General features: G+C 33.7%; 1 protein-coding gene across 9 annotated transcripts in view; it reads left to right on the top strand.

Annotated features, from left to right (window-relative positions):
* LOC144373491 (transport and Golgi organization protein 1 homolog) overlaps positions 1 to 24,501 on the top strand; it is a 109,280-nt gene that overhangs the window by 77,853 nt on the left and 6,926 nt on the right. For 8 of the 9 annotated variants that reach the window (XM_078036540.1, XM_078036539.1, XM_078036545.1 and 5 more), the window contains 12 exons: positions 11,928 to 12,059; positions 14,327 to 14,348; positions 15,269 to 15,357; positions 15,594 to 15,671; positions 15,759 to 15,869; positions 17,072 to 17,143; positions 17,323 to 17,427; positions 18,071 to 18,193; positions 18,291 to 18,396; positions 19,632 to 19,687; positions 19,776 to 19,866; positions 20,038 to 20,176. In XM_078036540.1, the coding sequence (XP_077892666.1) occupies positions 11,928 to 12,059; positions 14,327 to 14,348; positions 15,269 to 15,357; positions 15,594 to 15,671; positions 15,759 to 15,869; positions 17,072 to 17,143; positions 17,323 to 17,427; positions 18,071 to 18,193; positions 18,291 to 18,396; positions 19,632 to 19,687; positions 19,776 to 19,866; positions 20,038 to 20,176 (1,124 nt within the window). Of the gene's footprint in view, positions 1 to 10,551; positions 10,834 to 11,927; positions 12,060 to 14,326; positions 14,349 to 15,268; positions 15,358 to 15,593; positions 15,672 to 15,758; positions 15,870 to 17,071; positions 17,144 to 17,322; positions 17,428 to 18,070; positions 18,194 to 18,290; positions 18,397 to 19,631; positions 19,688 to 19,775; positions 19,867 to 20,037; positions 20,177 to 24,501 lie in introns of those variants that run through there. The other variant, XM_078036541.1, reaches the window with a different exon arrangement.

Raw genomic sequence — 24,501 nt, 5'->3', positions numbered from 1 at the left:
CTTCTGAGTTTAATCCCTGATACCAAAAAAAAAAAAATATATATATATATATATATATTCCAACTTTCTGGTTGCTTTCAGTGGGAGAACAAGTCTCATATAAGTTACTCTCTATTGATTTATCCTTTTGTTGTAACTTTTTGCGATAATTGAAAAAAATATGTTTGTGGGACTTCTAGGATATATTGTAGCTTTGGTGAATAAATGACATCCCCCTGGTACAACAATTTAACCTGTTTTCTCTATTGCCTTTTTTTTGTTTGTTTGTTTGTTTGGTGGTGTTGGGGATTGAACCTCGGGCTCCATGCATTCTAGGCAAGTGCTGAGCTAACAACCTCAGCCTTTCTCTGTTGCTTTATATTTCTTGGAAATTGGTAGTCAGGTTTAGGTTCAATTCTGTTTCTTATGAAAACTTAATAAAATATTGCATTGACATCTGCATGTCCTCTCCTTTGATGTTGACTACTAGTCAACAGTGACCTTGGTGAGATTTGCTAATATATTACAGGTTGCAAAATAGCAATGGTCTGAGTTGCTGGGATTTTTCTTTCTTCATTTAAAGGCTGGGATGCCTATACAAATAAAAATTTATGATTGATTATTCTTTCTTTCTTTCTTTTTTTTTTTTGTACTGGGGATTAAACTCAGGGGCACTTGGCTAGTGAGCCATATCCCCAGCCTTATTTTGTATTTTATTTATATACAGGGTCTCACTGAGTTGCTTAGCAATTCGCTTTTGCTGAGGCTGACTTTGAACTTGCTATCTTCCCTCCTCAGCCTCCCGAACTACTGGGATTACAAGTGTGTGCCACGACGCCTGGCTATGATTGATTATTCTTTACACAGATATTTGGTTTGTATAGTTAAGGCAGGAGATAAACATTTGATTCCTTTTCTTCATTACTTTTCAGAATAGTAAGGTGGTATTCTAGCATTATCAAATGATACCCAAAGGGGCTTTTGAAATCTTTTTAACTTTTATTTAAGAGTCAATATGACGTCATGCATTTAAAAATATTTGGTGTGTTTAATCCAGTTAGGAATAGTAATTGTTCTTACCTGATGCTCAATTTCTCCCCCTTTTGCCTTGTAGAAGCCTCTTTATCTTGGCTCCTGGGACCCTTTGCCACCACTTAGTGGTCATTGTTACCTATTTCCCTTGCTTTTGAACTATGAGATATTCCAAGTTCATCTTAAACATTCCCTGTCCAGACCTTGAAGGAACTATTTCTCTAAAAGAACTTTGGTTCCTTTCAATAGGAAATGATATTTAGAGGCTACATTCCAAGTACCAGGATTGCTTATTGCTCAAATTGACTGTCATTTGTAGGCCTTTTTAGTGAACAAAGCTCAGAAATATGTGGGGATTTTTCATCATGTCATTTAGATAATTCCCATGAAAATTCAGGAAAGATTTTACTTCACTTCATCTATCTTAGATTTGTGTTTTCTTTCTCTGATGTTGGAGTTCCAGTTTTCAATGACATCAGTATAATTGTTTACAGTCTTGTGCCACTTAATGACATTTTGGTCATTAGTGCATAATAATGGAGCTAAAAAATTCTTGTCACCTAGTATTTTTAATATCTTTTTTGTGTTTTGATATGTTTAGATATATAAACATTTACAATGTTACAATTGTCTACAGAATTCAGTATAATAATATCTTATAGGTTTTTATCCCCAAAGCGATGATATACCATATATGAATACCTACGTGTGGAAATGGCTATATTTTCTAGGTTTGTATAAGTATGCTCAATGATGTTTACATGCTGAAATTGCCTAAGATGTGTTTCTCAGAATTTATTCCCATCATTAAGCAACACAAGACTATATTTATGTTATTTAAAATACTTTCAGGAATGTATTCCTGAAATGAAATTCTCTTGTCTTTAAGCTATATCCCACTAAGGTATGTTTGAACTAATTCATTTCTGTGGTTTGTCACCAACTTGATGTCACAGGTTGTTTCATTTTTGCTTTCAATATTTAGGTATTACTTTATAAAGATTTTTTTGTTTATTTTACAATTATTTAAATATTTAGAAGAGCCAAAGTTAATTTGTAAAAATAAGTTGTTTCTGTTTTCTAGTACTGGTGATTGAACCCAGGGCTCCTATCCACTGAGCCACATACCTAGCCTCTTTATTTTTTATTTAGAGATAGTTCTCACTAAATTGCGTAGGGACTTGCTAAGTTGCTGAGGCTAGCTTTGAACTTGTGATTCTCCTGCCTGATTTTGAAAGAATTCTAGCTTTTGTCCCAGTTCTGTCTACCCTGATGTTACTCTCTTTTATAGTTAACTTTTAAAATTTATTTCATTATGTATTCTGTTATTAAAAAAATAAGCAAATGAGAAAAGGGATATGTAGCTCAGTGGTAGAGCACTTGCCTACCATACATGAGGCCATGTGTTCAATCCCCAGCACCATAAAAAGAAAAAGAAAAGCAAATGATTTTTACATCTAGCTATGATAGCTTTATATAGGTACTGGCTTCACCTTCCCAACTGAAACAACTAAAATAAATATGAAAAAAAAACCCACAAACAGATAAAATTTGAAGATCCAGCAACATTGAAGATCAAGCAACAAAGAATGATTCTGGAAACATAAGGAACAAATGCTGTGAGCTCTTTAGTTGTCCCAGCTTTTACTATGTTAAGAGATTCCCAAGCCATGACAAAGAAGGGGAAGTCAGGCAGAACCAGAGGATACCATGAATTGAGAGATGGTGCTGAGATTCCAGGAAAACCGAAGTGACTAGAATTCACAGGGTGGAGTACCAAAAGAAGGTTGCTACATTGAGAGACAATTCTGGAAATCTGTGAAAGGCTCTCTGAGTGTTCAGCAGGGTATTGATCTGCACATAAGTGTGATGAAACTGCTTAGCAAGTCATAGAAACAATCTTAAGTGATTAGAAGGAACAGGTCCTAACACAGGGACCAGAATAGCACCTGGAAAAAACTATCTAAGGAAGTTGGGTAGAATAATCAGAAGGGCGTTACCTCGGACTGACTATTACAATTTATGTAATACCTAGCAAATATTCAGACCCAAGAGAATCAAATTGTTTCCAGTAATTTAATTGTATACAAAATATTAAGAATAGTAATTCATAATGTATGGCATCGAATCAAAGCTTACCAGGCATGCAAAGAAGCAAGAAAAATACAATCCACAATGATGAGGAGAAGAATCATCCAATCAAAGCCAACCGAGAACTGCCGGAGATGTTAGAATGAGGTAATGGCATTTTTTAAAAAGTTATTACTACTATATTTCGTGTGTTAAAAAGGTAAAAAGAGATATAGAAGATACATTTTAAGAAAATCAGACTTCTAGAGTTGAAAATATATGATAAACACAGTGGATGGGATTAATGTCAGAATAAGCATTTGTGATGAAATTGTTAGTGAACTTGAGGACATAACAGGAGAAGTACCCCAAATGAAACACAGGGAAAATTTCTTCTGTTAAAGAAAAGTGAACCAGAGCATCAGTGAGCTGTGGGACAGTTTCAAGTTGAGCGTTGAGAGGTATTCAGAAAAATATTTTAAGAAATGATGGCCAAAAATTTTCAAAAATTTGTGAAAACTGTACATCTGCAGATCCAAGATATTAAAAGGAACTAGAGTACAAAAAGCATGAATAAAGCTATATCAAGGTATATTATATCATAAATAAATTGCTCAAAACCAGTGATAAAGAGCAATCTTAGCAGTTAGAGAAAACATTTATGTAGAGAAGAACTAAGGATGACATCAGATTTCTTGTCAGAAATTAGGCATAAAAGAATATAGTGGAGTGATACCTTTAATATATTTGAAGAGTAATAATGTTGGCCGATAATATCATGCCCAGTGAAATATCTTTCTAAAATGAAGACTTGTACTGACATACAAGCTGAAAGAATTCACCCTACACTTGCACCAAGACAGCAGATGGAAATAATGGAATAAAGGAGTAAAGAACACTGAAAATGGTGACTGTGTGCATAAATATTTAAAATAATTTTTCTTATTTGAACATTTTAAAAAGTCATTGACTGTTTAAAGACAAACATCAGTGTGGTATGGGATTTAGAAAACATGTAAAGTAAAATACATGACAACAGTATAAATCTCAGAAGGGTAGTAATTATTGTAACGTTCTTATTGAATATGTGAAGTAATACAGTATCATCTGAAGGTATATTGTGACAAATTAAAGATGTACATTCTAAACCCTGAAGCACTAAGATTAGAAAACAGAGTTATAGCTTAATAAGCCAATAGAGGAATCACTAAAAATACCGATAGTGGTATTTCTGCAAAAGAAGACAGAAAGAAAAGAAAAAGAACAAAGAACAGAAGGAACAAATAGAAGATTATATTAAGCTTACACCTATGCACAGCAGTAATCCTATTAAGTGGAAAGTATCTAAATACATCAGTTAAAAACAGAGATTGTCATATTGCCTAAAGAAGCAAGACCCAAATAGATGTCTAAGGGAATAACACTGTAAAGACACAAAGAAAGACACAAAGAAGTCAAAATTAAAATGATTGAACAAGGTATCTCATGTTAAACACTAGTCAAAGGAAATCTGGAGTAGCTACATTAAACCAAAAGAGGTTGTGGGGCAAAATATATCATCAGGACTAAAGAAAGTTATTTCCTAATGATAAAGGAATCAGTCAAGATTATATAATAAACTTAAATGCTTGTACTTTTAATATTAGACCTTCAAAATACATGAAGTATAAAAATTGATAGAATTATGAGGAAAATGATGAATCCTATAGATTACATTTAGAGATTTTAATATCCTCTCCTCAGCAATTGGCAGAAAATGAAAAATAAAAGTAAGATTGTAGAAAGTGTGAATGACATAATCAATCCATCCATTTGAAATTAATTGATGTTTATAGAAAACTCCCAAGGAGCTTAGTGCACATGGAACATTTACCAAGATAAACTGTATTCTGGATCTTAAAAAAATTATCAGTAAATATAAAAGTATTCAAAGTCAGGCAAAGCTTGTTCTCTGAACACAATAAAATGAGAAATCAATAATGGAAAAATCTGGAAATTTCTCAAATATTTGAAAACTTTAGTGCCAGACTGCTAAATATATATATATATATAAATGAACAACACAGTACATTTATTTTTATGTGGTGCTGGGGATCGAACCCAGTGCCTCACACATGTGAGGCAAGCACTTTACCACTGAGCTACAACCTTAGCCCCCACTGCTAAATAATTTTTGAGTCAAATAAATCAAAGAAGAAATTCATATTTTGAGTTCAATAAAACTGAAAACAACATATCCATTTGTGCAATGTCACTAAAGCGTTATTGGAAAATTTATAGCACTACCAGGCCCAAGATAGCTTTATTAAAAAAGAAGTCTCCAGTCATTGACTTTAGTTCCTACTATGAGAAACTAGAAAAGGAAAAATAAGTTAATCTCCAAGTAAGCAAGAAAAAAAGATATAATAAAGACTATAAGTCAGTAAAATTTTAAAAAAGGAAAATAAGAGAAAATCAATGAAACCCAAAGCTAGTTCTTTAAGATGAATAAAATTGATCAACATCTAGTGAGGGAAATAAAAGAGGAGACACAGATTACCAATATCCGCAATCAGAGAAGGGATATAACTACAGATTTCACAGATACTAGACTGATAATGGGGATATTATGAACAGTTTATGTTAATTAAGTTGACAATTTAGATGAAATGAAGAAATTCTATTTAAGCCACAAATTGCAAAAGTTCACTCAAGAAAAACAGACAACTTCATAAACCTTGTTGACTATTAAAGAAATTGAAGGTATAGGTAAAAACCTTTCTACAAAGAAAAAAATATAAGACCCAGATAGCTTTATTGGTGATCCAATTCCTGTAAGGAAGAAATGATACTAATTCCTAATAGTATTAGTAATACTAAACCCTTGTAGAATATTAAAGCAAGGAAATATTTCTCCTATGAAGCCAGTGTTATCACTACACCAAACCAAGACAAAGATATAACAAGAAAAGAAAATCACATACCTCTCAAGAGATCTCCAATGAATCTGTACAGAAATTCTAAACAAAAATTTAAGTCGAATACAACAATATGTAAAAGGAAAATACATCATAGACAAAAACTAGACTGATGATGGGGATTTATGTCAAGAATCCAAAATTTATTTAACATTTGAAAATCAATGAAAATTACCACATTGATGTACCTAAAAGCTGAATAAGAGAAGCCATAGAAAATACATTATTCCATACACATATCCCATACTCTTGTTTAGCTCAAGAGATACAAAACAAGCATTTAAAAAATATAGCAGAGGGGGGAAATGTTGGGGAGTAATATTGGCCAAATTATATTGTTATTTTGTGTGCATGTACAAGTAGGTGACAATAAATCCCATCGACATGTAAAAAAAAATCAGCCCTGATTATTATTTAAAAATTTTTTTTTAGATTTTGATTGACTTTTATTTTATTCACTTATTTATATGTGGTGCTGAGAATCGAACCCATTGCCTCACACATGCTAGGCAAGTGCTCTACCACTGAGTATCAACCCCAGCCCCTCAGCATTTATTATTGATGTAGAAAAACAAATAACAAACTAGGAATAGAAGGGAGCTTAAAATATCCTCTGAAAAAATGCAGCTAACCTCATACTTAATGGTTGATAACTGAATACTTTTCCCCAAGATCAGAAACCAAACAGAGATGTCCACTCTCATTACATCTATTTAGCATTGTACTGGGGTGCAGTAAGGAAATAGCTAGTATACTAAGGCAAGAAAAAGAAATAAAATGCACTCAGATTGGAAAGAAAGAAATAAAATTCTCTTTATTTTCAGATAACATGAATATATATAGATACAATCTGGTATGATCTAGAAAAAAGCTATTGTAAGGTTGACAGATAAAATTTACATCTAAAAGCAATTATATTTTCTATATATTAACAATGAATAATTAGAAATTGAAATTTTAAAGATTTCCATGTACAATAGAATAAAAATATGAAGTATTTAAACATAAACGTGGCAAAAACTAAAATGTATATATTAAAAACTATAAAATATTGCTGATAAAAATTAAAGAGAACCTAAATGGAGAGATATACCTAATTTATGAGTCAGAAGACTAAGGTGTCCATTCATCCCAGTTTAATCACCAGAGTCAACATTATTCCAATCAAAATTCCTGCAGAGTTTTGTAGAAAATGACAAGCTGATTGCAACAGACCTAGAATACGTGGCTTCAAGACTTAATCTAGGCCTGGGGATGTAGCTCAGTGGTAGAGCACTTGCCTAGCATATGCAAGGTCCTGTGTTCAATCCCTAGTACCATACGAAGAGGAAAAAAAGAAAAAAAAATATTCTAAAGCTACAGTAATCAGGATTGCAGACAAAACATTGGAACAGAGCCAAGAATTCAGAGATAGATACACAATATATATGGCAACAGTCATTGACAAAGATGGAAAGACAAGTAGAGAATGGGAAGTTTTTCAGCAAATGGTACTGAAATTACTGCATATTTATATGCAAAATATTGATCCATGCCTTGCATTAGACACCTGAATTAACTCACAGACTTAAATATTAAACTCAAAACTACAAAACCTCTAGGAAAAAAATAAGAGAAAAATTTTTGTTGAACTTAGGTTTGGCAAAGATTTCTTAAATTTGACAACAAAAGCATTAAAAAGGATTTGACAATGTGGGATTCATCAAACTAAAACCTCTGTAATTCAAAATACACTTTGAAGTGAATGAAATAGACAAAACACAAGCTGGGAGGAAATTACTGTAAAGCATTTATCAAGACTTGCATCAAGAATATATGAAGAACTCTTAGAACTCATTAGAAAAAATATAGTCCTGTAAAATAACACTTCATCAAAGAAGATAAACAGATAGTAAATAAAGACATTAAAAATGCTTGACATAATTATCAGGGAAATGCAATTTTGAAGCATAAGAGTTACCACTACACACTTATTAAATATCTAATATTAAAGACAATTGTGCTGAGTGGTTGGAGATGGAGGAACTGGATGGGTACACAGCTGGTGGGGATATAAAGTGGTAGAATCACCTTCTTAAAAAGGTAAACATATACCAGTCATATCCAACCATTCTTTTCCAAAGAAAAGATAAGTTATATAGCAATAGGAGGAATTTTATATTTGTAAAAGCCCCAAACTGGAAAAAAATCCAAATGTCTATCAATAGATGATAGACAAATTGTGGTATGTACATATAATGAAATGCTACTCAGCAATAAAAATAGATGATAGATAAACTGATGTAGATGAATCTCAAATTATGCTGAATAAGAGAAGCCATAGAAAATACATTATCCCATACACATAAAACTTGAGGAATACAAAGCAATCTATTAAGATAGACATTTTGCTGGAGGAATGGGAAAGTGGGGGGCAAGAAGGAAGGGTGACAAAGGGCAGAATTACCTAGAGAATGAGAATATTTTTGGAAGTAAAGGATGTGTATATTATCTTGATTATAATGGTGATTTCATAATTTCATGTTAAAATTTATCAAATTGCACACTTTAAATACATGTAATTTATTGCATGTCAATTTTACCTCAAAGCTATAAGAAATAATATACTCATCTTTTTTCACTTTCTAAGATACAATTAGTATTCTACAAATATTTTTCTCTACTTCATTTTAAAAATATATATTCTGGAAACCAGCTCTTAGCAGTATTTAAAATTATTTTCTTTCTTCTTTGGTTTATTCAACAACTTTCATTGATGACGGTTGTTTCAGCCTTTTGTGACCATCTTGTATTATTATAATTAATGCTTGAATAACATAGTTTTGTAAATACAAGTTTTAAACATTTGTTGTTGTATTCCCAGTATCTTTAGAAGTTAGGGCTGGGGGACTATAGCTCAGCAGTAGAGCACTTGCCCTAGATATCCTTCCCCAGCACTGAAAAAGTTAAAAAAAAAAAAGTGCGATTGTTGAGTTAATAGGTAAATATATAAGCAGTTTTGGGAGATGTTGCCAAATCTCATTCATAAGGGTTGTATCATTTTGTATACTTATCTGAGAATTTGTATTCCCCCACATTCTCTCACCTACTGAGTATGTGGTCAAACGTTTGGATCTTGCCAATGCAAGTGAGAAATGGTATCTTGGTGTGGTTTAATTTGTATTTTGTTCATTATGAGCTAAGCAGAGCATGTTTCCATATGTTATAGCTATTTGCATTTCTTTTCCTGAGATCTGTTTATTTCTTCAGCCCATTTTTGTATAGGTTTGCTGGCCATTTTATTTATAATGTTCTTTATATTTCAGGAACATGATTCTTTGGACAATAATAGGTTGCAAATATTTTTTCTCAGGTTGTCATTGTCAAACTGTGTGTGTGTGTGTGTGTGTGTGTGTGTGTGTGTGTGTGTGTGTGTAGCAGGTTTAGATACAGCCAGGAAAGATTTTTTCAATGAGGCAGGTTTTGCCCACTCATAATACATAGAAAATTTCACCCAATATTTTCTAGTACTTGTTTATTTTCTATTTTTACATTCATGTTTCTTATCCATTTGTAGTTTATCTTTTGAATAAGTAGAGAAAAATCCAATTTTATAATTTTCCATGTGGTAACGCTACTTATTAGAAAGTCTATTTTCCCCAAACTAACTTTTATTGTACCCCAAGTGTCCAGTTGGTTCTGTTTCTGGATTCTCTATTCTGTCCCACAATCTCTATGTATTCTTGGGCTTGGACGAGGGTACATGAATTAATTATATAGTCTGCCCTCCCTGTACCCTTCATTGCTCTTCTTTTTCAGTGCTTTCCTGCTTATTCTTGTTCTTTTGAATTGACTATAATCAACTTGATGACAGATTTTTAAAGATCCACATATGTTCATTCCCTCCCCAAGTTAAACGTCCCCAGTTTCTTCAATTTTTAGCACGTGATTTTTGGGGGCTATTCATGATTCTGTTCTTTTCCACAAGTCATGCAACCTTAAAATGTGGCATCCAGAAATGAAGCCACCGGAGTGGGGTGATAATGACATGATTCCTTAGGGTAAGGCTTTTTAAAAAGAGTGTCATCCACAATTGGAGAAAGTAACAGGACTGGATTGAGCAGGGAAGGAAAGCCCAGTCCAAGCAGTAGTCCTTTATAAGGGAGCAGGAGAAGCTTCTCCTCTTCTGTCTGCACTTTTGGGGCAGGTAGGTACCTGGTGTCTCAACACGTTGACAAAAGGGTTTTGCTCTGGGAGGAGCTGGGAGGCCTGACTTTCTCCTTTTTCCTAGTCTCTGCCTATAATCCCCTTTTGCTAGTTCCCTGGCTTCCTCCAGGGCCTTCTAAATCGCTGGTCCTCTCCCAGTTCCGGGGACAGGTGAGCCTCTTTCCTTCTGGAGTCCTTTCATTTGGACTCTTCTGCTGGGCTCTCCTTGCGCTGTCCCCCGCTGGGCTCCGCAGTTGGTTCTTTCCGCTCCCTGCCCGCCCCTCTGCATCCTCTGTCCTCTCACTGCTGTGGGCCCAGGGGCTTCCTCTGATGACGCGTTTTACTTGCGTTGGGCGGAAAGCGCCTGCGGTGGAGGAAGGCAAAGTTCACTCCCAGTACCCGCCCTCTGCGCTGGGTCCTACCGAAGTAGGAAACGGTGAAAGAGGGTCCTGTGCTGTTCTGCATGGAAGCGTTGCTTCCGCTCAGCTGTCCCTACACCATGGACTCAGTACCTGCCACTGTGCCTTCTGTCACTGCTTTCCCGGGGGACCCGGAGCTCCTGGGACCCCTGTCGGTGCTCTACGCAGCCCTCATTGCCAAGCTACTGGAGGTGACGGTCCCATTCCCAGGGAGGGACCCCAGCTCTGGCAGGCGGGTGGCTGAGTTCTGGCGGAGTGGGTGCACTGACTGTCGTGGCAACGGAGAAATGGAGTGTGTCGGGCCCAAGGCAGGCAGGACTTGAGTGTATTGTTAAGCGAGGCCGGTGAGAGTGTACTTGAGCTTTCCCCACTTGCACTTTTTTTTTTTTTTTTTGATGGAATAGAGGTGACAACCTCATGGTATGTTCCGAAATGCAGCCAACAATCCAAACAGCTAAGGTTACTACAGGTGTTTTCCCTACGGAGACTGCTGGGGAATTGGGCCCAAATGACAGTTATCTCCTATTACGTGTAGAGGGCGGTGAAAACAGGGAAGAGTAGGCAGGTGTTTACTGCACTGCCTTTGAGCAACCATTTAAAATTAGGCTTTGAATTTTATAGAAGGATGTTAAATTCAGAGAAGTTTAAGCCAGTTTTCAAGAGTTGTCTGAAATTACATGTCACTTATCTGTTTATATAAGAGTGGAATGGAAGTAAGATTTAAAATCTTATATCATCATTGTTTTTATTTGTTGCCATAAAATTAATTAGTTCTTTCATATATTTAAGTTTTTGTCTTAAATGAATTTTTAAATTATAAAAACCAGGTTATCTAAGAGAAAAGAATGATCCAGAGGGATTCTAGCCAGGTGTTAGACAATGTGATGATATAGGGCCTGTTACAAACTGGAAATGTATGCTCAATTTAAAGTATTTAGATTCGGGCTGGGGTTGTGGTTCAGTGGTAGAGCGCTTGCCTAGCATACATGAGGCACTGGGTTGGATCCTCTGCACCATATAAAAACAAAACAATGTGTCCACCCTAAAACTAAAGATACATAAATAAATATTTTTTAAAAAAGTATTTAGATTCATTATACTTGAAAACACTGCAAGCCAACAAAAAATGTGAGACTGCCAGTATCCTCTCTCTTGAAGAAGCTATTGGAAAATATTGAGGAGGTTGATTTCTGATGAGGAGGTTGGTTTAGAATTGCCATGATTCTTTGTGACTGTTTTGTAATAAATTTAAGGTTTCCCATTTCTTCTAATTTGTCTGTTTCAGCTGTTTACTACATTGCCTGATGATACTCAACCTGGGCCTGATTTTTATGGACTACCATGGAAGCCTGTAGTTTTCACTGTTTTCTTTGGGATTGTATCCTTTGTCATTTTCTTTTGGAGAACTGTTCTTGTTGTGAGTAAATTAACTTACTTATACCTCAGCACATAAGCACAAGGATTATTTTATATAGTCACTGCCCCCCCCTTTTTTTTCTTTTTCAGTTGCTAAAACACAAATTAGTGGTTTAAGTCAAACTAACCTTATAAAATAATTTAGTGTGGGTGCAGTTGGTAGAACTGGTAATTCTTACAGCCATCCTGACCAGTAGTTTCATATGTATCAGAAGTCTTAAAAGTGGGATAAAAGATGGGATAGGTTAGATAAATATCCTTTTATGTAGCATATATGTCTAGTAATCTATCTTAAAGAAATAACTATGCTTTGAAGATTTTGGTAATGTTTTTCAATGGAACAGTGTATTAGATTGAAGACTTAGCACAACATAATTCATTTAGGGGTTATTGTATGTTCAATTAATGGAATAGTAGGCAGATGTATTTATTTCAAAGCTTTGAGGTACAGAAAATGCTCACAATTAAATGTGAAGTGGGGAAAAAAAGCAGAAACTAAGATTTAAATGTTGATGAACTGTATGTTAATATAAACACATATAAACAGGGGGAAATGCTGCAAAGAAATACAGTAAAATGAGAAAAAGGAGATGAGATAATTTTTCCAGTCTTTTATATAAATTTTTCCCAGATTTTATGATTTGATCATATGTTCAGAAAATACCTTTTTATTTGGAAGTATAGATTATGTGTTGTCCAAAAATCCATTAAATGTTTTGTTCATTAAGTCTTTTTTTTTCCTGAGCAGAATTAGTCTATCTCTGTGTATATGTGTACATATATGTATAAGTGTGTGTGTGTGTGTGTGTGTGTGTGTGTGTGTGTATATATATATGCTTATACATACTTATGTTTGTACTGTAGGTCATTCTGTTTCATAGTTATTTAACATAATTGGAAGAAAATTATTTTAGGTAAATGGACTTTGCATATGAAAAGCCTAACAGTTAAAGAGGTCAAAAGCATTGGATACAAATCTTTTCAAATCTGATTGTTCTTTTTCTGATTTCTTAATTATATCAGACATATCATTGTTAAGATAAGTTTCCTCTCCTTGTACAATTGAGTGTAAAATCTCCTAGAAAGTATTCCCTTCTTAAATAGAAGAATCGTTTGCCTGGATTCCTGTGAGGAATTTTCTAATCTCATTGAACTTTTTCTCAGCTAAAAGGAAAAAGGAAATAGAAGGATAAAGAGAAGGGAAAAACATGACAACATTTTATATTTCTCTCTCTTGTTTCTTTCATTTCAAAAACCCTGGTACCTGTTTCTCTTTTCACTAGGTTATGTGGGATCTGGTTCCTAGCTTGTTGCTCCTCAGTTTCAGCATTTGACTTTGGAACTTTAGTCCTTACCTTAGATGAATGCTTTTATGCTACTTCCCATTTTCCTCTGTTGTCATTTTGAGTAAAAGGTTAGCAAGGCTATGACATTAAAGAAATGTTCATTTCTTTCTGTGTTGGAGTTTTCTGAATGCAATTTCCTATTACGAAGATCCCATGGATGATCCATGGACACATCTGAGTATCCCATCACCATTTATAACATTTGAAAGGACAAGTAATATGCTAAGTTATAAAGAAATTTAGTGATGTTTTAAAAAAATTTCTGCTTACGTTTTATTATCAGGTAGTTTATTGCTGTCTTTTGGAAATGATTGTTTTTGTCCTTTCCAGAATATGTTAATTGTCATTTCTCTTGTTGCTTGTGCATTTTCTTCTAGCAGTCTTCCCTTTCAGAATTCTTGCTATACATTTAGTGGTTTGCAGAAATAAGATGATGTAGCCTCTTAGTTTCTAAATTCAGCCAATAGCCAAATTTAAATTGGAGTTCTAAGATGTTTTCTGGTGAGTGAAAGTGGCATATCTTAGTACAAAGATTATGCCTTTAATATTGTTTCCTCAGATTCCTTTTGAATAGTCATTGTTTCTAGACTTTATCCTGGTTATTTAGAATTGTCAAGTAAATGATTTTGAGTACACACACACACACACACACACACACACACACACATACACACACATATTTACTGTGAAATAAGGTGCATATCTTAGTGTTTTTATGTCAGAGGCTATTTATGAAATATCACTACCAATTAAATTTAAAAGGCTTGTTAACCTTTACTTATTTTTAATCCTATAAATTATTATCCTGAACCAGAATGTTATTAAATTCTCACTTGGTTATGATTCTGATTGTTGTTTTAGGAATGCTGTTTCTATTGAGCAGATGTTTGATATCAAATTTAATCTTTTTTCTCTCTTCTAGGTAAAAGATAGAGTATATCAAGGTAAATTTTTAGGTCTCTTAAACTTGTAATAACCCTTTGTATTGGTGTTTGATGTGTGTTTTATGTATGTTAGAAGTAGATACAGTGACTTTTAATGTCTATTATCTTTTTTACCTCCTGAAAATTTTACTGTTCCTAGGTTGCTAGCATGGATAATAGAGTAGATGATGATGGTTCCAACTCTGAGATAGGAGATAAAGAGGAGGAACAAATTGTGGATAGGGAGATGATAAGTTTTAATTTGGGGCAGATTAACTTTGAATATTGATATAATGCAGATGTATTACATTTGAAGAGTATTTCTATGCTAATGATTTAATCATGCATAAAGTAATTGAGTAGATAATTTAAAGAATGGTAATGTGAATCAGTATGTTTTCATTTCTGTTTTTCTTTGCAAAGAATTAAATGATTCCATTTTCTGAAAAGAAAGTGTTTTGAGAAGGGAGGAATATCAAGCTACAACACTTTACTGTATTTCCCATCTGTGAAATAAGCTTAAATTGAAATATCATTTTGGATGGGAGGGGTACCTGGGATTGAACTTTGGGGCACGCTACTGAGCCACATCCCCAACCTCCTATATTTAGAGACCAAGTCTCACTTAGTTGCTTAGTGTCTCGCTCTTGCTGAGGCTGGCTTTGAACTTGGGATCCTTCTAGCTCAGCCTCCTGAGCCACTGGGATTACAGGTGTGTACCATTGCGCCCAGCAAAATATCATTGTTCTTATATTTTTCTTAAATTTTAATAATTTTTATACTCTTATTGCTAATAAGCATAGATTTCTTTTTAAAAGCATAATAGCTATGCTAAGAAGTATTTCCTCATAGTACCATATAACATGTCTTTGCTTTTAGTAGATTGAATAATTGAATTTCATTTAGTGATTGTAATAATCTTGTATATTTCCCCCTTTTAGTCAATGAACAGCAAATTTCCAAAAAGGTGAACAATTTCATAAAAGAAAATGAAGAACTAATGCAGAAATTGTCAAATTATGAACAGAAGGTATAATTATTTTTTTGTTTCTTTCTCCCTTGGTTCTAGCTTGAATCATTTCTACCTGTTTTAATTTAAAAATCGTATTTTAAAATTTTTTTCATTATTTCCTACAAATCATCCAAATTATAAGCAGTCATGTATTAAGTACTGCTTTCTTCTGGAAAGGGTCACTTGTCTGGAAGTAACTTGTATAGTAGCACTATAATTTGTGTATCTTAATTCTGAATGCTTTATTTGCATAGGTGAAGGAATCAAAGAAACAGGTTCAAGAAACCATGAAACAAAAAATGATTCTTTCTGATGAAACAACTAATTACAAGGTAAAAATCCCTTTTTTGGGGGGAATTACATTCTAAACTCAAAAGTAAATGTAATGAGTGAGTAATCTTGACACCTATTTTTTCCAGGATAAAATGAAGCTTCTTGAAAAAGCTAATGAACTTCTGGATGAGAGAGCTAAAAGTCTTCATGTTATGTTAGAATCTGAGAAAGAACAGAAAGCTAAGAATCAGGACTTGGTAAGAGTTTTGCTGCTAAGTGTTACTGCAATTTGGCTTTTGGAATATTTTGTAAAATTGGTTAAGTTAAACTTAGTCTAGCTGTTAACTAAAGTAAGATTAGGAGCCAAGGAAGTTGAACCCACTTCTGCCCATTTTGTGGAACTTTTAAGTACTGATACAACAAATTATTTTTATGGGCCTAGGAAATATTTTTATTCTCAACCTTGGATAATTTTCATATTGCTTTGCTCTACCCTTGGAAACATGCAGAACAACTAAAAAACTATTGTCCAGTTGAACAGTATTTGTTTACTTTTTACTTGAAAGAGTAATGAATTAATCAATTTTCTGTACTTAAAAAAATTTATTTCATTTTCAATTTTTATAAGTTTCTATAATTACATAAAAGTTGCAAAAGATAGTAGAGAGTGTGTTCTAAAATATCCTACCCCCAAGTAAGCTTGATCACCTAGCTGAGGTAGTATTTATCAGATTTCTCCACTGTAAAAATTCTTTCCAATCCTTTTCATATTGTATTCTTTGGAAGTTACCATGCACAGCCCACAGTTAAAGTATGAAGAGTTACAAGCTCAGGATGCAGCTCATGGTAGAGCACTTGCCTAGCATACATGAGGCCCAGGATTCAATCCCAGGCATTGCAAACAAAGATTGCAGAGTTATATCCACTTCCTTAAGGAGCGGGTATATTTATAAATTTTTTGTATTTCTTCTGTATGTGAGATTAGTCTATTCTTCCTTAAATTTTATCATTTTTTACTTCAGATAAGAAAATTTTAAAAATGATCTTGGGAAATTTTTTTCTCTATCACTAGAAAAAAATTACTAATTTGAACTGGTTTACTTGAAACAGTAATTAATTAGTTAATTTTCTATGCTTTAAAACATTTTATTTACTTATTGCATTATGATTTTCTATACTTTGACCTTTTTTTCTGGTTATCTCATAAACAGTAAGGTTGTGGATGCCATGAAATATTTATGACTTCATTTTCCCTCATCTCTTTCAGTTCTTGATTTTTTGCTTAGTCCAAAGCTGGATCCCCTGCATTTACCTGAAATGTAATGGGATGGCTTGACAAAAATTTTGTTGTGTTTATCTTTTTAGTATATATATGTGTGTGTACACACACACACATATATATATCAGTATTTCTACTGAAATCCTAATGCATATTTTGTGTTCTGTTTTCACCTGGCAGATAATGGAAAATAAGAAAACTATAGAGAAGCTTAAAGATGTCATTTCAGTGAATACTTCTGAACTTTCAGAGGTAAAGCTGCCAACTCTTGCTAACGGATATTAATACTATATCTTAGTTTTGTTGCAGACCAAAAATTTGAGGTGTGCTAAAATGTGCAAAAAATGAGAACTGTATGATGTGTGGTTTGGGAAAATATAACTTTGTTTTTTCTTTGGAATTAATTCACTAACTGTAGTGTTTTGCATTAGCTTCACATTGTCCTTAATGAAGCTAAGCTTCGTGAAGAGAAGGTGAAGTTGGAATGCTGTCAGCTTCAGAAAGAAAATACCATGCTTAAGAAGAAGAAAGAGGAGGTAAATAAAATTTGATGTCATACATAATGTAAACTAGAGAAGTGAATATCATTATCTTGTATCTTTTTTGGATCTGTTTCTGAGGTAAGGAATATTCATGTAGGACCTTTTCTAGATATGCAAAGTTTAAACAATGCTCCCCAAATTGAGTGCATATATATGGTCTCCATCTGTTTTGGATTTTTGGATTATTGCTTTTCTTATCAAATGTCAATCAGTTATTAACTTGCATAGCCTCAAAGAAACTTTTTAAACCAGAAAATTAAGTATTTTATGATCCTCTTTTGAGTAGTTACTGATTCACCGGCCAAGGGAAGATTACATGATAAGGAATCTAAATTTAGGAGACAGTCATATGTGCCCAGCCATTCCTGCTGGAGATAAATTATTTGAATTGGCAGCAATTTTCTGGGGAATGCAATAAACAGGCTCAACTTCCTGATAGCTCTGATGTTCTTACTGCAGCTGTGAGAGTTGAGGCCACTCTGCCCTCTTCCTTAACCAAGGTCTCAACCTCCTCGATTGAGGGAGGCCACCGAGGAGTATGGCTCTGTATTTCTTTGTCTAAGTCTTGTAGTCCTGATGTATCCAGTGCAGAAACCCCTCCCTAACCCATAGGAATTCATTTGTTTTGACTTTTCAGTTGCAGCAGGAAGTGAAAGACTGGAGTACATCACACGCTGAGCTCAGTGAACAAATGAAATCATTTGAGAAGTCACAGAAAGATTTACAAGTAACGCTTAGTCTTAAAGATGATACTATTAATGTAAGTTTATACTCCAAATACATGTTTCATCTCATGAATTCTCCTGAAATCTTTGAATTAAAATTGAGAGTCTTCCAACCTTTTGCTTCTTTTCTAGGCTCTAACTAATTACATCACACAGTTGAATCGGTTACAATGTGAATCTGAATCTGAGGATCAAAGTCGAGATGAGTCAGATGAATTAACCAATGGAGAGTTAGCAGGTAAGATCAGTCTCAGGGAGGTTGAATCCTTTTTTGCTTTCCTGTCTTTAATTAAGTATACAGATGCCACTTTTCAGCTGGCTGAATTTCTTCTTAAGCTTCAGGGTTGTAGACACATATCACTGGATCTATAGATATGTCTGTTGCATTGGCAGAGGTGGGTTGCTGGGGTATAATGTAGCAATAGGCATGTGAAGAACACTTGACTTTTTCTATCCCATTGAAAACTAGTAAGTACACTGCAGCTACAATAGTCACATCCTAAACCTCTAAGTATTGAACATTGTACAGTAAGAGAAATTTATTTCTTAACTTATGCAGATGATACTTGATTTTGATACTCATCATCTCTATGGCTCTGTGGTTTTAAGTCCACAGTCAGTCTTAAGAGTCCGGAGGTAGGGGCTGGGGATGTGGCTCAAGCGGTAGCGCGCTCGCCCTCATGCGTGCGGCCCGGGTTCGATCCTCAGCAGCACCACATACCAACAAAGATGTTGTGTCCGCCGAGAACTAAGAAAAATAAATAAATAAATGTTAAAACTCTCTCTCTCTCTCTGTCCCCCTCTCTCACTCTCTCTTTAAAAAAAAAAAAAAAAAAAAAAAAGAGTCCGGAGGTAGTTGGAACCATAAACTAAGGCTGTGAGAACAGAGGCTAGAGACTATCAGAAAGCTAGAGAGGGAGTGTAACAGTGTTTACTGATGAGGAAAATATTTCCAGATGTTTTCTCCCAAGTTGGATATTGCTTACATAGCAAGTATTTCAAACCACACCTGGTAGTAGATTCAGGGAGAAAATAGAGGATTGAATCTTTCTAAACAAGACACTTACTTGCCCAGGTGAAGATAGATCTGAGAGAGAAGAAAAGCTTTTATCTTACAAGAATAACATAGATAACATTTTAGTTGTGCAAACTAGAAATTCACCTTTTGTTTTAAAAAACAGACACAGTACTTTTATTTATTTTTATGCTGAGGATCAAACTCAGTGCCTCACACATGCTAGGTGAGCACTCTACCACTGAGCCACAACCCCAGTCTGAAATTCACCTCTTTCTTTTTTTTTTAAATCTAAGCTTGCAATTCTCTTAAAAGTCATTAGTCTAATCAGTTTAATTATTTAATTGATTTTTTTTTCTTCCGGTGTTTGAACACAATCATTTTTTAGTTTGGGGAAGTTAGGAGAATATAGAGTTAAAAGTAAGGAAAAGAAAAGCTAAAAGTCTTTTGTTTTTTAGGTGATCGGAACGAGAAGATCAAAGATCAAATTAAGCAGATGATGGATGTCTCTCGGGTATAGTTCTTTGTAAGAGTCCCATAGTGCCTGTGAATTCTTCCTGTGCCTCACTTTTAAGAATACCTCTCTTTTCTGCAATTTTTAGACACAAACTACAATATCAGTAGTTGAAGAGGATCTAAAACTTTTACAACTTAAGCAAAGCACCTTGATGTCCACAATATGTAATCTAGAAGGTGGGTTCTTCTTGAGAAGAAATTGCCATGTTGAAAAGACTTAAAATTTTATTGGAAAGATAAAGAATGGCTTCTTGCTTTCATGCTTCTTACTTTTCTTGGCACTACTCCCTCAAACAAGTTCTTAAGTCCTTGTACACATATAGAGATAAGCTGTTTTATCCTTTACAGACCAAATAAAGAAATTAGAAAGTGACTGCAATTCACTACGGTCTTCTAAAGCTGAACTGGAAGAGGAATGCAAAACTCTTAGGCAGAAAGTGGAGATTTTAAATGAACTCTACCAGCAAAATGAGATGGCACTCCAAAAGTAAGATTTTCATTGTTTGTTATTGTTATCACTGTGTGAACTAACAGATAATTTTATCTTTTCTTAAGATTATTTACAATTTTTTCTAGTTGTAATAAGTAGAGATTTGTCTTTTCTCCTTTGTGTTTTGTTTCCTATAAGTTGCATTTTTCTTTCCATCATCAGTCTTAAGAGTCCTGAGGTAGTTGGAACCATAAACTAAGGCTGTGAGGACATCGTAATCAATTGTCAAATTCATATGAAGGCAGAAAGTGGTAAACTGGTATTAACAGTCACTGATGTGGAAATACCTCTCAAAAGATCTAGGCCCTTTCTATGATCCCACTATTTATTTTAATTACCTTTCATTGTGATCAGTTATGTAATTCTAATGTTTTGAACTTTTATCTCTAACTCTGGACCTTTAAAAATACTGAGTGATTTGGAATGACATGTTTTAGTAGAATAAAAACTTCAAAAAGGAATAATATTTACTTATTGATGGTACAAGTTTTGGACTTGAATATCTCAGATGTTCACACTAAAAATTGAACTGTGGCAAGGACCTTAGGAGTTATGATTACAGTAGTACTTGTTTGTAGTATATATTTATATATTAATCTTCTCAGTGTGGAGCTAGTTATTTTTTGAAAGTTCATTTGAAATTTTTAATCCACAAAAAATACTTGAATTCTCTAAAAATAGGTTTTTTGTGTCAGATTTTGTTTGTTTGCATCTGATTTTACTCTTCGGCATATATATATATATCTTGTTAAAGCAAAGACAGACCTTCTTATAGACCTAACTATTTTTAGGTATTTTGACTTCTGTTGCCTAATTAATGCATTAAATATTAAAACCTTTCCATTAACTTTTCTAAAATTCTGTGATCTCCAAGCGACCTTTTTAGAATCTCAAATTTTTGTTCAGGCCAGTTCTAAATGCCTGGCCTGTTTCAAAGAAACATTTCTCATTTTATCACTTTTTATTTGAGAACACTTGTTTTCTCTGTCCCTACTAGTAATATGAATGACCTAAATGGCAATTAATTTTCTTTGTAATGCAGTTAAATTATAGCACTATTTTTCTCAACTCCTCCAAAATTCATTCAGTCATCATCTGTAGTTTGTACTCTTTTTACTCATCCCCAGGTACTATGTTAGTTCATGCCTGTGTCATCTTTTTTGTTTCTAACCTAGGTCATCTGTCTTCATTCTCCATTATTTATATTTTTATATAATTTATTTCAAATTCTTAGTAATTTTCTCTATAGCTGCTTGAGTGGACTTTCTAAAATATGTCTGTCCATGTCAATATGTGCCTGTGGTTTATGAAGAATTTGCTTTCTATTTGATGACCTGTTCTTTTTTTCTTCCTTGTATCTTTTTAATAGTTTAAATATTTTTAATTATTTTCCTCATCCCCTGTATAAGCTTGATGTAATCATAAATTATAATGGAATTATAATTATATAATTGTAATTATATAATTATAATTATAATTTTATTCATCTTCTCATAATTTAAAGGCCATGGTATATATTCTGGATTTAATAAAAACCTGACATAGATTAATAGGTTTATTATTATTTTTTTTATGGGCTTTAAGTAGCTCCCGAATCAGATAACTGTTGTGGCATTGTATGTTAGTACTTCATATACTGTGAACTCCATAAGACATTCATTCAATTTATACACATATTTAAAGTTTCTGTAGTTCTGCATTCTACACTGTTGGTTTCATATTTGAAATTATTTTCATTCTATTTGAACATTGTCCTTTAATGATAGATTTGATTAGTGTATCAAAGTAGTACAAGGATAAACAGAATAGTATTTTATCCACTAAATATTGCTACCTTTATAATCTGTATTAGGTTGACATGAACTTCATGATTAGAGTTAAAACCAGTTTCCATTTTTAAAGGATCTCTCTTTTGGCTACTGAATTTTGACTGTTACTTAGTTTTAGCAATTTAAAAATATCCAATTAATTACCATCTGTTCTAAATTTTTTCTTTAAGGAGTCCATTATCATTGTTGTTTGGTCTTATCCCTCCCCTAGTTCCTGTAGTCATTTCTCTGGTTTTTTAACAGTTTTATTGGGAAGTGCCTAGGTGTAGTTTTCCCCACCCCACCCACTTTTTCCTCTTGCAGTTATGTTGTTTGGGACCATTAAATATTTCTTGAGTCTTTTTTTAAATGTTGATTTTACCTCATTCTCTCGATTATAATAATGCATATTAGAATTTGATTTCCCCTGCCTCCTACATTCTGGATTTACTTCTTCTGGATATTTTCTTCTGACCTGTCTTAAAAGCGCTAGGATTTATTTTACTTCCCAAATCTGCTGCTAAAATCATTCATTGAGTTTAGGATTTTAAAAAGTTCAGGGTTTAAAATATTATTTTAGTTGTAGATGGACATAATATTTTATTTTATTTTTTATAGAATTTTTTTAAGAGAGAGAGAAAGAGAGAATTTTAATATTTATTTTTTAGTTTTTAGCGGACACAACATCTTTGTTTGTATGTGGTCCTGAGGATTGAACCCGGGCTGCATACATGCCAGGCGAGCGCACTATTGCTTGAGCCACATCCCCAGCCTGACACAATATTTTATTTATTTTATGTGGTGTTGAGGACTGATCCCAGTGCCCCACACATGTGGGGCATGTGCTTCACCACTGAGCCACAACCCCAGTCCTATTTCAGTACTACAGCTCAAACCCAGGACCTTGAGCCATGTGCTCTACTATTGAGCTACCTCCCCAGACTCCTTGCTCTTTCTCATAAGGGACTAGTGTCTTACTGCTTTCCAAGCTATCTTTAATCTCATCATTCTGCCTCTGCCTCCTGAGTATCTTCGATTGTAGGTAGGTCACCACACTCAACTATTTCTTGGTTTTATAGTTTCTAATCCTTTGACAAAATTCATAATCTTTTTTTTTCCTCTTTTGTGGTGCTGGGGTTTGAACTCAGAGCCTTGTGCATGAAAGGCAGCACTCTAACAACTAAACTATATTCCCAAACCTGAAATTCATAATCTTGACTTTACTTTTTTGACTGTATAAAGCACAGTGATTTTAAAACATGTGTGGATAACCCCATTAGGTGGTTTCCTTTTCTGTGGGATTTTTTTCTCACAGAATTTTGTCTTATGGAGTGCCTGATCAGTTTTGATTGGCTAACATTGTTGTGATAATTATAGATGAAATTTGAGGACTAAGATGAAGTTATCTTTTTATAGAAAAGTGTTGAGGTTACTTGAGTAAGATTGTCTGTCACTTTAAACTTAGTCAGCAATTAAGATAATTCAAAAATGACTTGTCTTTTCAATGTTTCAGTATTATTCCTTTTGGATTTTTTGCCTGTTCATCACTTAAGTGTGCAGTACTTTCTAATCTAAACTCAAAGGCTAGGGCTTTTATTAAGGGTCCCTTTATTTGTAGCCCCAAACACTTGTTTTTTCCCCTAAGCCCAGGAATTTGATGAAGGCTTAGTTCAGACTCATTATATCTTTGTGTTATCTTCAATATGTGAGTAAACCTAGGAGAAAAGTACCTTAAAGTGCCAGCCTTACTTGTAATTCTGAGATTCCTTTTTCTAATGGATCTTGGCCACATACATATATCTTCACTGCCTTTTTAGCTTGGATCCTTTCAAACACAATTTTATATTCTTATAAAGATGTTTTGATTGTTCTTAGTACTCTCAGACTAACTCTTTGATAATTGGAAACAAAATTCTCTCTGTCCTTCAAGATTCAGTTTTCTCCATATTCCTTCTTAAGCCAGTGGGGAAAATTATTATATTCCTTTAGGTGTCATTTGTACCTGAAACAGTGAGCTCTTTTATTCTTTAGCATCTTACAAGGTAACTAGTATATTATAGCCACTCATAAAATACTTGCTGAAGAATTAAATGAGAAGCTATATAAGAATATATAATCCCCTTTTTCTATTTGGTATCAATAATCCTTTTTTACTATAGTTCTTCTGATTTATGGAAAATTAAGTTTCAATTTAATTATCTTTTGAATTAGAACTATGGCTAAAGTAATACAAGGATAGCAGAAAATAGTATTTTTTAAATCATTAAATGTGGCTACCTTTGTCTCAGTAGATGAACATCTTGAGTTTCATGATCAGAGTTAAAACTTGTCAGTAGATAATACTCTGATCGTGGGTCAGTTTGGCTTCTTTTCAGACATTATCAAAACTCAGATTTGTCTTTTTGCTTAATTGCAATTCTTTTGAAATAGATATCTAAAGTGTGAAAAATGTTCTGTCGTTAATTGCATAGCTAAAAAGACATATTCTAGAAGATTTTTTCTTTGACTGACTAT

Source organism: Ictidomys tridecemlineatus, unplaced genomic scaffold, assembly GCF_052094955.1.
Source record: "Ictidomys tridecemlineatus isolate mIctTri1 unplaced genomic scaffold, mIctTri1.hap1 Scaffold_417, whole genome shotgun sequence".
Lineage (NCBI taxonomy): Eukaryota > Metazoa > Chordata > Mammalia > Rodentia > Sciuridae > Ictidomys > Ictidomys tridecemlineatus.
Note: the sequence above shows the minus strand (reverse complement) of the source record. Positions and strands in the feature narration are given on the sequence as shown.